This window comes from Peromyscus californicus, unplaced genomic scaffold (assembly GCF_007827085.1).
Source record: "Peromyscus californicus insignis strain IS unplaced genomic scaffold, ASM782708v3 Scaffold_14__1_contigs__length_90479793_seg_2, whole genome shotgun sequence".
NCBI classification, from domain to species: domain Eukaryota; kingdom Metazoa; phylum Chordata; class Mammalia; order Rodentia; family Cricetidae; genus Peromyscus; species Peromyscus californicus.
The window spans coordinates 7,172,249-7,185,468 of record NW_026294436.1 but is presented as its reverse complement, the minus strand read 5'-3'; the positions used below and the strand labels follow the sequence as shown (position 1 = coordinate 7,185,468).

General features: G+C 48.1%; 1 protein-coding gene and 1 long non-coding RNA gene across 2 annotated transcripts in view; one reads left to right on the top strand and one right to left on the bottom strand.

Moving 5' to 3' along the window:
• Cfap221 (cilia and flagella associated protein 221) overlaps positions 1–8,368 on the top strand; it is an 81,075-nt gene extending 72,707 nt beyond the window's left edge. Inside the window, 3 exon segments of the mRNA XM_052736742.1 lie at positions 1,925–2,017; positions 6,295–6,390; positions 8,077–8,368. Coding sequence (XP_052592702.1) covers positions 1,925–2,017; positions 6,295–6,390; positions 8,077–8,185 — 298 coding nt within the window. The 3' untranslated portion in view covers positions 8,186–8,368.
• The window catches only part of LOC128109595 (uncharacterized), a 16,796-nt gene extending 3,831 nt beyond the window's left edge, over positions 1–12,965 (bottom strand). The window contains exons 1-2 of the long non-coding RNA XR_008217841.1: positions 9,951–12,965; positions 2,768–2,957 (exon numbers count right to left, since the gene is read on the bottom strand). This is a non-coding gene — a long non-coding RNA (uncharacterized LOC128109595). The remainder of the gene's footprint in view (positions 1–2,767; positions 2,958–9,950) is intronic.
• Positions 12,966–13,220: the final 255 nt, after the last annotated feature.

Below are 13,220 nucleotides of genomic sequence, written 5' to 3'. Positions count from 1 at the left end.
AATACCATGACCAACAGTAACCTAGAAGAGAACAGGCTTTATTCCAGAAGGCTGCAGTTCCAGAAGGAGAGAGCCCATCGTGGCAGTAAAGCATGGAAGGATTGAGGCTGTCCTGGTATCAATTGTCGAAGATCACATTCATCCACACACAAGAAGTAGAGAGAACAGCAAGTGGAGCCAGGCTGTAAATCCTCAGTCCACCCAGTGGTGTCCTCCTCAGCAGGGCTCCACCTCCTGAAGGTGATGTCCTCCTCAGCAGGGCTCCACCTCCTGAAGGTGATGTCCTCCTCAGCAGGGCTCCACCTTCTAAAGGTTTTGTAACCATTCTCAAACAGCGCCATGGGGACCAGTTTCAACACATGAGCCTGTGGGGGACATTCTCATGCAAACCACCATAGTGTGGTGCTGTGACTGAACACAGGGCCACATGCTACCCAGGGCTACAGGGGCGCTCAACCGCTGAGCTGTGCTTGCAGAAACCTCCACACGCTTGTATTTCTTTTCTTCTGTGCTGTGAGAACCTTCGAGCTGATAGCTCATCTGAGCACGGTCTCAGAAATGCCTCATGAGTAAACACGTTGATGAGCAAGTAGAATAATAAAGCTCCGAGTTATTTAATTGCCTTTTGCTCCCAGCCTGCCTAAGTCTGGGGGGGGGGGGGGTGGCATCACACACCACGCCTGTACGTTACTGGGCTGTTTTGTTGTCTTTCTTCTCCCCACCCCCTTTTTCTTTCTTTCTTTCTTTCTTTCTTTCTTTCTTTCTTTTTCTTTCTTTCTTTCTTTCTCTCTCTCTCTCTCTCTCTCTCTCTCTCTCTCTCTCTCTCTCTCTCTTTCTTTCTTTTTTTGTTTTAAAGATTTGTTTTGTTTGATTAGGTGTGTATGTGCTTGTCTGTGTGGGGGAATGTGCCTACGGTGTCTGGAAGAGGTCGTCAGATCCCCCGGACCTGGAGCTGCGGGCGGTGGTGAGCCACCCAAATTGGTGCTGGGAACTGAACTCGGGTCCTCTGGAAGGACTCTAACCACTACTCTCTTTCTCCAGTCCTCTCTTTCTTTCTTCCCTCTACTGTAACTGTGGGACTAACTGTTCAGTTTCCTTTCAGATTCTTAATCCCCCTTTCTGACAAATTTAATGTTATTTTCTCAATATGTAGAATACTCATGTGTATCCCAAACTCAGAACTAGTCAAAACTTTTTTTAAAAAATTTTCCTTTGCACAACTGTTTTAATGTCCTACATACGCAAGGCTTTTTAAATAGTAAGTTATATTTCTAGAGGCTGGGAAGACGGCTCAGTGGGTAAAGTGTTTGCCATGCAAATATCAGGACAAGAATTCAGATCCCCAGCACCCATGAAAATGCTGAGCAAGATGGTGTGAGCTGTAACCCCAGCCCTTGGGAGGCAGAGACAGGGATTCCCCAGAGTGAACTGTCTAGCCAGGCTGCCCGATCAGTGAGCTGTGGGTTCAGTGAGAGACTGTCTGAGTGTATAAGGTAGAAGCCGGTGAAAGAAGGCACCTGAAATCAACCTCTGGGCTCCACATGCAAATGCATGTAGATCTACACCCACACATGTGCCCACACATGCAAACACGCATATATATATATGCACACACTACACATGCATACTCTATATCCATATCCTAGGGGCTGGGGATGTAGCTCAGTGAGTAGAGGGCTTGCCTAGCATTAGGAAGCCCTGGGTTCCAGCCCCAACACAGCATAGACCAGGCATGGCGCCATGCCACACACCTATAATCCCAGAACTTGAGAGGTAGAGGCAGAAAGATCATAAGTTCAAGGTCATCCTCAGCTAAGTGGCGAGCCTGAGGCTTCCGTGGCGTCTGTGAGAGCCTGTGTCCCACGAGGGCCCACGTGAGTGCCGACGCAGCTGCAGTCCTCACTGCTTGTGTTATTTTCCACAGAGGTGACTGGTACAGTACTGTGATGCTGCCGGAAGACATCCCCGCCCCGCTGGACGGCCTGCCAGAGGAAGACAGACTGGAAACTACCGAGAGGTATTTTTCCAATTTTATTTTTGGGGCTTTTGGTGTGTAAGGTGTTGCTTTCCATGGGAGGTGCTGTGAGGGATTGTGGAAGCATACACAGCACCTGAGTGTCTACCCTAAAGGATCAGGTAAGTCTGATGCCCAACTGTGCCACCGGGAACTGAGACACTTGGCTCATAGTGCAGAACAGACTACCCCGAATGTCTAAGACGTGAGGAGCGGGGAACATGGCTAGTTAGTCACATGCTTGCCACACAAGCGTGAAGACCAACTTCAGATCCTCAGCACACACACACAAAACCAGACATGGGCCAGAGAGGTGACTCAGCAGTTAAGAGCACTGGCTGCTCTCGAAGAGGACCCAGGTTTGATTCCCAGCACCTGCATGGCAGCTTACCACTGCCTGTAAGTCCAGTTCTGGGGGATCCAATATCTTCTTCTGGCCTCTGTGGGCACCAGGCACACACATCGTATACATCATGCATTCAAGCAAACAGCCATAACTTAAAAAAAGAAAATAAGGAAGAAAGAGAGAAAGAAAGAAAGGAAGGAAGGAAGGAAGGAAGGAAGGAAGGAAGGAAGGAAAGAAAGAAAAAGAAAGAAAGAAAGAAAGAAAGAAAGAAAGAAAGAAAGAAAGAAAGAAAGAAAGAAAGAAAGAAAGAAAGAAAGAAAGGAAGGAAGAAAGGAAGGAAGGAAGAAAGGAAGAAAGAAAGAAAGAAAGAAAGAAAGAAAAAGAAAGCCAAACGTAGTAACACACACCTGTAATCCCAGGCTGATGATGCTGAGGTCATGGAGGCAAGCAGATCTGCTGAGGTCATGGAGGCAAGCAGATCTGCTGAGGTCATGGAGGCAAGCAGATCTGCTGAGGTCATGGAGGCAAGCAGATCGTTGATGCTTACAGGGCAGCCAGTCTGTCTGAATCAGGGCTCTCCAGATTCAGCAAAAAAGCCTGTCTCCAAAAAAAAAAAAAAAGGAGGGCAATAGAGGAAGATACCAGACACTGACCTCTGGACTCTGTGCGTACACACAGACCACATATACACATATACCACATGGACACATGTATCCCACACACATACTCACACACACTCACATACACACAAGAAATATAACCTAGCAAGGCACCTGCATTTCCTTTTACTAATCGGCATCTAACACGTGTCCTTAAATCCAGCTAGAGACCCAGCAGCGGACACGAGAACAGGAGATGGGATCCAAACAGGGCACAGGTTCAGGCCCCAGAGCGTCTTCTGTACTGTGAGCCCCTTGATGTGATACCCAAACTCCTCAGGCACGTGTGCCTCAGCTACACCACCCGCCACTGCCCACTCTGCAAATGCTTCTCCATAGGGATCATCGCTTTCTCCATGTGTGCGTGCCTGTGTCTGCCACATTGTGCCACACTGCTCATGCATGTGGGGGCTAGAGGCCAACCCATGACACTTTCCTAGTGTGTTGTTGTTTGAAACAGGATCTCTCACCGGCCTGTAGCTTACCAACTGTGCCAGGCTGGTTGGCCAGCAAGCCCGAGAACCTGCCTGACTCCGCCTCCCCAGTGCTGGAGTCATAAACATGCGCTACTCCACCCCAGTTTCTGGGGACCGGACTCAGGCCCTCGTGCTTATACAGCAAACACTTGATTGACTGAGTCATCTCCCAGCTCTTACTTTCCCTCTTAATCAACCCAAACTTTCCTGTTCTAAATTATACTGAAAGTTACAATGACGCAAAGAAACCCCGACAATCCCTCTAATGACCATCCATCGGTGCCGTAGACCAGGGCCCATGCCGGCCTGCTTGCTGAGCACAGGAAATGCCTCGTTCTTGCCAGGTGAAGTATCTCACACCCAGTACACACTCAAAAATAGTTAGTTACTCATGGCAAACTCTATTTCTGTCTCTTATCAACACATTTCCATGCAAAATAACCAATTAGTGAAATCCTAAATATCCGAGGCAGATAGCCAATTCCTCTGATGCCTGCCCACGTGCTCTGAGAGCTGACAGTACCCTCGGACATACGCACTTGGAAGCAAACTCTTCAAAGGAAGATTGAAGGTCTACCCAAAGTACTGCATACGGCCCTTTCTTTTTAATTCTTTGAAATAATATTTGTTTAAGTGTGTGTGTGTGTGTGTGTGTGTGTGTGTGTGTGTGTGTCCTCATGAGACAGTCAGAGGACAACTTGCAGGAGTCAGTTCTCTCCTTCCACCACGTGGGGCCCAGGGACCCAATGCAGATGGCCAGACTTCACAACAAGCACCTTTACCTGCTGCGCTCTCTCTCCAGCCCATGTCGAAGACCCTTTCTTGAGAGTGCTGCAGGCGTGATAGGGTGGTCTCTGTTTGCTTCAGGCTGAGAAGGAGTCCTGTCTGGCCCTGCCTTTGGTGATGCATTGTGCACCCTAATAAACTTGCCTGAGGATCAGAGGACAGAGCCAGCCACTAGATTAGACACAGAGGCCAGGCAGTGGTGGCACACACCTTTAACCCCAGCACTTGCAATCTCATGCCTTTGGTTGGGAAGGACACATGCCTTTAATACCAGGAAGTGATGTCTGGGCAGAGGAAGGCGTGAGGAAACAGGAACTCACTCGTTTGAGGCTGAGGATTTCGTAGAAGTAAGAACTAGTGGCTGGCTGCTCTGCTTCTCTGATCTTTCAGCTTTCACCCTGATATCTGGCTCTGAGTTTTGTATTAAAAGACCATCTAAGATTCAGACAACATCTGACGTCCAACTTGTGGGGCACGAATCCACAAAAAAGTGGCTTGCCTGTGGCCTGAGCAGGGGCCTGCAGAGTTACCAGGTACTTCTCAGGCCGAGTTTTACCTAGACAATATGCTCTATACCTGCCCACTTACAGAGACAGAAGACCAGAGCAGAAACACCACCTCCTTCATTCATCACTGGTGCGCACACTGTTGTGACTCAGTTTCCTCATCTTTGAACTGGTACCTGATTCTTGAGAGTAGTGTATCAGAATTAAATGAGACAATGTGGTGCTGAGGAGGAGGCTAGTGATCAGAATATAACATTTCCAAGCATTAAATGTACATCAGGCAGTGCCTGGCAAGCAGTAACATGCATGGCCCCACTGAGGTCTCATTGTCATGTCCCCATGTAGTTGGGAGTGAGCATTTATTACATCGGTGATTCTGGAAACATTAGCCCCTATTATCAGCTTCCTTATCTCCAACATGGAAGGCAGAGACTGGAGAGTCACTTGACTCTCACTGGCCAACTAGCCGGGGCTGAACAGCTGTGAACAGCAGAGACCCTGCCTCAAACAAGATAGAAGGCAAGGTTGTGGCATCCATATGGCATTCACCTCTCTCTCTCTCTCTCTCTCTCTCTCTCTCTCTCTCTCTCTCTCTGTCTCTCTCATCTATTTATCTCTCACACACACATACATACACACACAAAGACAGAGAGAGACAGAGAGAGAGAGAATAAATAATAAATAAAGCAGATCCTTTGAATTTCTTTCACTAAAGGCTATTTAGACATAGATTGTTCCCAAGGTGACCCAAACTCAGAAAGACAAAAATGTTCTCTCTCGTGTGCAGGTCCTGACCTAGAGTGTGCACATATAAACATGTAAGCAGATGTGTGTGTGAATAAAGCCTGAAAATCTGGAGGAGACGGAGAGGGTGATAATAGGGGATGAGGAAGGAGGGGGATAGGTGAAGAGACACATGGGACATGAAAGAGTAATTCATCTCGAGTGGGGAGGCGCAAGGGAGACACAGGGTGGCAGGAGAGAGGGGAGATGGGGGGAGAGAATCACAAAAACACACTTTGCTCCAAAATGTCACAATGGTACTTAACACATTGTATGTTGTTTTTAAAAATAAAAGTTTCAGGAGAAATACTCTGATCTCACAGCAGCTGTGGATTTCTAGTTATCTGTGGCCTTGGATCTATTTTAATCCCATTGTGTCCAGAGAACATTCTTGAATGACTCCAATCTTTGGAAACCTTTTGGGCTTCATTACAGTAGGGACATGGGCCATCTGATAAACGGTCCAGGTGCACTTGAAGGGAGCCTGGAATCTGTGGCCCCTTTTTAAGAACAGCTTTTCATTCCCTGGTTATAAATATCTCCCTCAGCATCGTTGGCTGGTGGAGGTCGTTTGTCTATCCTCTGCTTCTCTGCACATGGACTCAGCAGAAGTAGCTGTGACACTGGGAAGCGCCAGAATGAAGGCTCCCAAATGACCTGTAGTCCGTCCTGTTTTTATGCTGAGAAAGAAGCTGTTCCCACTCAACATCTTACTCTCTTCCAGGGATATCTGTGAGCAGAGTATAGAAATCATGCTAACTCCGGAAATGATCCAAGTGGAATTCCCCGTGCTCAACAGCAAGGAATTCAAGAAGGAGAAGTAAGTGGGTGTTTTTTACCTGGAATAAGATCCACCCTAGGTGAAGGTCAGAACTGTCATAATGTCTGAATCTCAGCATCTCAAGCTTTGAAAGAGGCATAGCTCCAATGCTTCAAATATTTAAATGTGTGTCACATTTATACGTAATCATCTCTGTCAAATGCTTTAACAAGTAAGCCTTTAAAAATTGAATCCACAGGGCTGGAGAGATGATTCAGGGGTTTAGAATGCATACCGCTCTTCCAGAGAACCCAAGTTCAATTCCCAGCACTCACATCAGCTCAAAACTGTCTGTAACTCCAGCTTCTGGAGATCCAATCCCCTCTTCTGGGCACCGCATTCATATGCATAACCCCATACATGTACACATACACATAATTTTTTTTAAAATAACAATAAAATATTTTTAAAACTTGAATCGAGATATAGGGAGGATCAGTCAGTAAGTTTGTGCTCAGCAAGCATGAGAACTCCAAATTAATCCCCCAGAACCTATGGTTTGTTTTGTTTTTTAAAGAGGCAAATTGGACGAGGTGGGGCATTCCTTTATTCCCGGCAATTGAAAGGTAGAGGATCTCTGTGAGTTCAAGGCCACCCTTGATAGTGAATATCAGAACAGCCAGGGCTACATAGAAAAACCTTGTCTCAAAAATTAAAAAAAAAAAAAAAGTAAGACATGAGAGTGTGTACTGTGATCTCAGTCCTGGTGGAGCAGAGACAGGAGGATTGCTGGGACTGACTGCCAGCTTAACTGAATTAGCTCCAAGTTCAGTGAGAGACCCTGTCTCAAAAACTAAGGCTAAGAGCCCCCAAGGGAGACACCTAACGTGTACCTCTGGCCTACACACACACACACACACACACACACACACACACACACACACACACACACACACACACACATCTGCAGTCACACACACACACATCCGAATACACACGGATGCAAACCCAGCTATTGCTGTCTGAGCATTGAGACAGCACCTTGTCGAATCTGTGTGACTGCTTTCTCACTTCACCTTCACGGGGGTGCTGAATTGGAGGTGGAGACTGTAGAAAACTGTATAGCCGAGACCTAAGTCCAGTTTGAGTCACTCAGGGACTGAAGGTTCTCACTGGTTACTAAGTTACAAGTAGAGTCAAAACTTTCTTTCTATATCAAAGCAGAACTTCCAATCCTCACAGGACATCAGAGTAATTTGTGTGTGTATGTGTTTTTTTTTTTTAAGTTTGCTTACTTGGTGTGTGTGTGTGTGTGTGTGTGTGTGTGTGTGTGTGTGTGTGTGAGAGAGAGAGAGAGAGAGAGAGAGAGAGAGAGAGAGAGAGAGAGAGGTTCTCTCCTTCCATGATGTGGGTCCTAGGAATCAGACTCTTGTCTCAAGGCAGGGCAGCAAGTGCCTTTACCCACTGAGTCAACTTTCCAGCTTCTAAATTCTTTCAAAGAACATCATTGACTGAATTTGTGTGTGCTCATATGAATATATGTATGGGGGCCTGCATGGGCCATGGTAAGCAGACCATGGAGGCCAGAGGGTACTTGTCTCTCTCCTTCCATCCTGTGGGTCCCAGGATGGGACTCAGATCATCAGCCTTAGGGCTGTTGCCTTTAACCATGGAGCCATCTAGCTGGCTTGACTTGCGTGTTTAGTAAGTGGCTCAGTGTATTTTTGTTCTGTTTCCAATATTCAGGGATGTCAAAGACACAGCCCAGCCACCAGAGAAGGTGGGGGAAAAAGTGCTAGAGGAAATGAAGAATCTTCGGCTCAAAGCTCTCAACTCGTACTTGATTCTAGAATAAAAACCACTGTTGTATCAGCTGCCCCCTTCACCTTACGAGGCCACGGAGGTCCTCTGAGACCATTTACAGTCGAGCCATTTTTGGAATTAAAGTTTCTAGAGGTGGGAATTGAAATGCAGATGCCTTGTTTTTAAACTATATTTTTTCTTTCTGAAAATAAAAAATATGTCATTGCTATGATGACTCCCTGAGAGATTGTTAGTGCAAGACTGTGCTGTAACAAAGCCTGCCTTCCTGAGCAAGGCAGGAGTCACCGAGACAAGGGGCTAAGGGCCAGGGGCCGAGGAGACGGTTCAGTCAGTAGAGTGCTCGCCTTGCAAGCGTGAGGACCTGAATGCTATCCCAAGAACCCTGTCAAAGGCTGCCTATAGAGGTACACACGCCTAATCCCAGTGCTGGTGGGCAAGAGGTTGGGGAAGGGAGAAGATCCCGGGGCCAATGGCCGGCCCATCTAGCCTACTTGGTAAGTTCTAGGCTAGTGAGAGGCCCTGGCCTTTTTTGTTTGCTTGTTTTGTTTTGTTTGTTTGTTTTTGAGACAGCGTTTCTCTGTGTAACAGCGCTGGCTGTCCTGAACTCACTTTGTAGACCAGGCTGGCCCTGTGTCGGGATTAAAGGAGTGTGCCACCACTGCCCTGCTGGAGAGACCCTACCTTAAAAAACAATGTGGACAACATCCTGAGAAATTACACCTGAAGTTGTCCTCTGGCCTCTACCCACATTTACACATGCACCCAGATTTGTGACACACATACACACACACACACACACACACACACACACACACACACACACACACACACGCGCGCGCGCGCACACATGCCAAGAGAGTTTCTGGGAGTCTTTTGTGGTGTCAGAAGGATCTGGGAGGAATCTGACTTCCCACCTCTGCCCAGAATCTCACTAGGACTTTGGCCTTAGCAGCCACTCCCAAGGAAACCACCTGGGTGGGAACACTGGCTCCTGGACCAGCTGTGCTGGTGGCTGAGCCTGGCTAGGGCTAGCACAGGGGTGGACACTGTAAGACTAGAACCTGCAGATTCATGGGAACAACTGGACAGGATCCCTCTGGGAACTCCCAGAAGCACCTGCGGCAGAAAGTCATCACAAAGATGCCAGGAATCCTGGCCTTTTAACAGTCCTCCATTCATATGCACAAGCCAGGAAGATTGATGGTGTTTGAATTTTGTCACACTCCAGGTATGTTTGGATGTATTCCTTCTAGTCTCTTCTGTGTGTGTGTGTGTGTGTGTGTGTGTGTGTGTGTGTGTGTGTGTGTAATTACTTGTCTTGTTGCTATAACAAAATCCAACAATTGAGTTAAGGAAAGAAGGCTTTATTCTGGCTCATGGTTCCTGGAATAAAGCCCATCATGGCAGGAAAGACATGCCATCCAGTGAGGAAGGTGTGGTGGCAGGAGCTTGAGGCAGCTGGTCACATGGCATCCACAGCCAGGAAGTGCTCAGCTCACTTTCCCCTTTTTCCCCAGTCTGGAACCCCAGACCATGGACAGTGATGGCCACATGTAGGATGGGTCTCCCCATCTCAATCTAAGCCAGATAATCCCTGTATAAAGTTCCTGGTCTGACAGACACACCCCAAGATTCATTGCCAAGGTGATTCTAGATCCAAATTAACAACCAAGATCAGCAGTCAACAATAATTTTAAATTGTCAAAACCTCTGTCTCTTTCACATACACACACACACACACACACACACACACACACACACACACACACACACACACTGATTCCAGGACGACTTACCCCTTTGGAACAGCATAGCGACTGATTGTCAGGAAACCACAGGAGACCATCACGGCTCAGGATCCCTTCAGCTGCCCATCATCTGCAGGGCAGCCGCTCATTTCTCATCCTGTGGGATAGGCAGCCTGTTCATCTGAACCTGTCTGGCAGAGAGAGTTGGCTTCCGCTGTGTTGAGGGTGAGGCCCGGCTGGCAGAGTGTCTGTTGAGCATCTGTGACGTCCAAGTCCCAACCCCAGCGCTGCATAAACTGGGCCCTGCATTCAATATGTCTACTTAGCTCTGGCACCACAGAGGACAAGTCCAGGACCTGACTCCCTCCGAGTTCAGATGATACACTCGTCTGCTTCGTTCAGCAGCTCCCGGCCACCAGTTCCTAAGCCTCTGGCTGGCGCTACTGCCTCACCCTCTCTTCTCCCAGGTGCCCAACATTGCATTCAGACCTGTATTGATGAATTTTTCATTGCTGTGACAAAAGCAACTTAAGAGAGAAAGAATTTGTTTTGGATCATGGTGCCAGGGTACAGCCATCATGGTGCCAGAGTACAGCCATCATGGTGCCAGGGTACCAGGGTACAGCCATCGTGGTGCCAGGGTACCAGGGTACAGCCATTGTGGTGCCAGGGTGCCAGGGTACAGCCATCATGGTGCCAGGGTACCAGGGTACAGCCATCGTGGTGCCAGGGTGCCAGGGTACAGCCATCATGGTGCCAGAGTACAGTCATCATGGTGCCAGGGTACCAGGGTACAGCCATCGTGGTGCCAGAGTACAGTCATCATGGTGCCAGGGTACCGGGGTACAGCCATTGTGGTGCCAGGGTGCCAGGGTACAGCCATCGTGGTGCCAGGCTGAGTGTGAGGCAGCTGGTCACACGGCATCCACAGTCAGGAAGCCGAGAGAGGTGGATGCTGGTGCCCAGCTCACTTTCTCATTTTTATTCCATCCGGGACCCCAGCCCATGGGATTGTGTCACTCACAAGTAGGGAGGGTCTTTCCACCTCCATCATCTCAGCCTGGAAACAACCTCACAGGGAGGCTTGTGTGCTTGGAGATTCTGGACCCCGTCAAGTGAAGATCAAGATTAACGTCACAGTGACTTTCTGGCTCAGGCTTTGTTACATGAACTTGAATCTGTTCACATGTCAGTGAGTGTTTGTGTCTGCCTCAGTTTCCCCACTCATGAGCAAGCACCCATTTCTTTTATCTCACTCCCAGCTTGTCCAGACCTTCCTAAGGCTACCACACCTCAGAATGGGTGTGTTGACGGTGTTGGGGAACCTGTGCCCTCTAGTGGATGTTACAAGAAATACATCTCTTGACTTGAAAGTTGTAACCTCAGTTCCTAAGTGACCCAAATCACCTTCCAGATCGTCCAAAGAGCTTCCCCCCACCCCCTTCAGATCTCCTGTAGATGAAAAGAGGCAGGGAACGGTCACCTGTGTTTTATTCTGCAGTCGATGACAAGGAAAAGTTCCTTCAGTGCAGCCATTGGCCATGAGATACTCAGAGGTTCTCTGGGATCAGTCGCCCAGGTTCTAGGGGATAGTGGGTGGAACAAGGGTTGGCATTGTGTCTGAGTGACTGGGAATCTCAGGTGCACTTGCTTCTGGAGATCCAGCAGCAATCCTTCTCTCACACTTGCTAACATTATCACACCGTTCCTGTTAGATTTAAACCAGGGGCTAATCAGGCCACCCTAACCTGTGCCCTATGAAGAGCTTGTCTGTGAATCTGTAACAGGCCCCCAGTATCCAGTACCAGGACTCCAGAAAAGAAATATTAAGTTCCAGACCAGATGTTGCTCAAGTTAAGCCCATCTGGAGCCTCCCTCTCTGGTCCTCATAGTTGATCCTGGGACCCCTGCTGCTACAGAGAGACATGGACACTCTTCTGAGAGCCTGGGAGTCTGTAAACAGACTCCTCGGGTGTCAAGATTCCTGGGAATGGCAGGAGGCTCACAGAGCTCGGATGGCCAGATTCAGGCGTGAGGGGGCTAGATGTTAAGGAAATGCATTCCTCCTCCACACCTCACACATTAGCAAGAGCCCTTCCTCCTCCCACTGGTCTGAAACATCCCATGCCTTTTCCCCAAGGCCTTACAAAAGACTTCTTGACTCCCCTGGGCAGTCCATAACCCTTTCCTCACTCTCTCTCTTGTGGCCTCAAGAAATAATCTGCCTCAATGTGCGCTATTGAATTTAAGATCTCACGGTCTCTTAAGACTCATGGGCTAGAGAACCGAAGATCTTGAGGGCTCCCCCAACAGCTCTCCTTTCATACTAGTTATAGCTGCTTCCTCTCTCAAGGACTTTCAGTTGGTGAAGTATTTTCTACACAATGTTGCAGAACTTGGGGATCACTGCCTGTGCTCCCACAAACCAGGTTTGGCCGCTGTCCACCGAAAGTCAGCTCTCACCTCAAAGGAATAAAACATGGATCGTTCTAGAGCCAAAAACGTGTGTCCGTGGCTTGGGAACACAGATGTAGATCTCCCCAAATATCACCTCATATAAGAGTCTTTTCTTTCAAATTAAGTCTTTGAAGGGTCTTCCTCCCCTAACTTAGGGTCAGCGGCTGATTGGCCCACAACTGCTGTATAAACATGCCCTGATCTGCTTTGAACTGTTTGGGGGAGCAGGAGGGTCCAACTATTGGGGGGTAGGTCCTATAGGCCTTTAAGTTTCCAGGTGTGGGGGTCTCTGCAACCACCACAGCCAACAGAGTGTCAGTCCGAGGGAGGCAAAGAGGAAGTCTGGTTTCACGCAACCCAGTAACTGTTGTTGGTTCAAGCTTCAAGAGTATGACACCAGGTAGTTTATTTGGGGCACATTTAAATCACAGCACAATTTGAAAAAAAAAAAATCTTAGCCGGGCGGTGGTGGCGCACGCCTTTAATCCCAGCACTCGGGAGGCAGAGCCAGGCGGATCTCTGTGAGTTCGAGGCCAGCCTGGACTACCAAGTGAGTTCCAGGAAAGGCGCAAAGCTACACAGAGAAACCCTGTCTCGAAAAACCAAAAAAAAAAAAAAAAAAAAAATCTTCCTGATAATTAAGTCAATCCCAGGTACTAAAAAAAGCTTAAGAATTCTTCGTAAAGTACATGTGACCTCTTCCATAAAGATGGGTTCTATAGACTGACTACATGTAACATCTTCAGGATCTCAGGGAGCTGGTGTGGTCTCAGTCATACAGATAGCCCCAAGATCACCAGGCTGTTAACCACCCCTGCTCCTGCCTGCTGGGCAGAAAACAAGTTATACACTGTTGTTAAC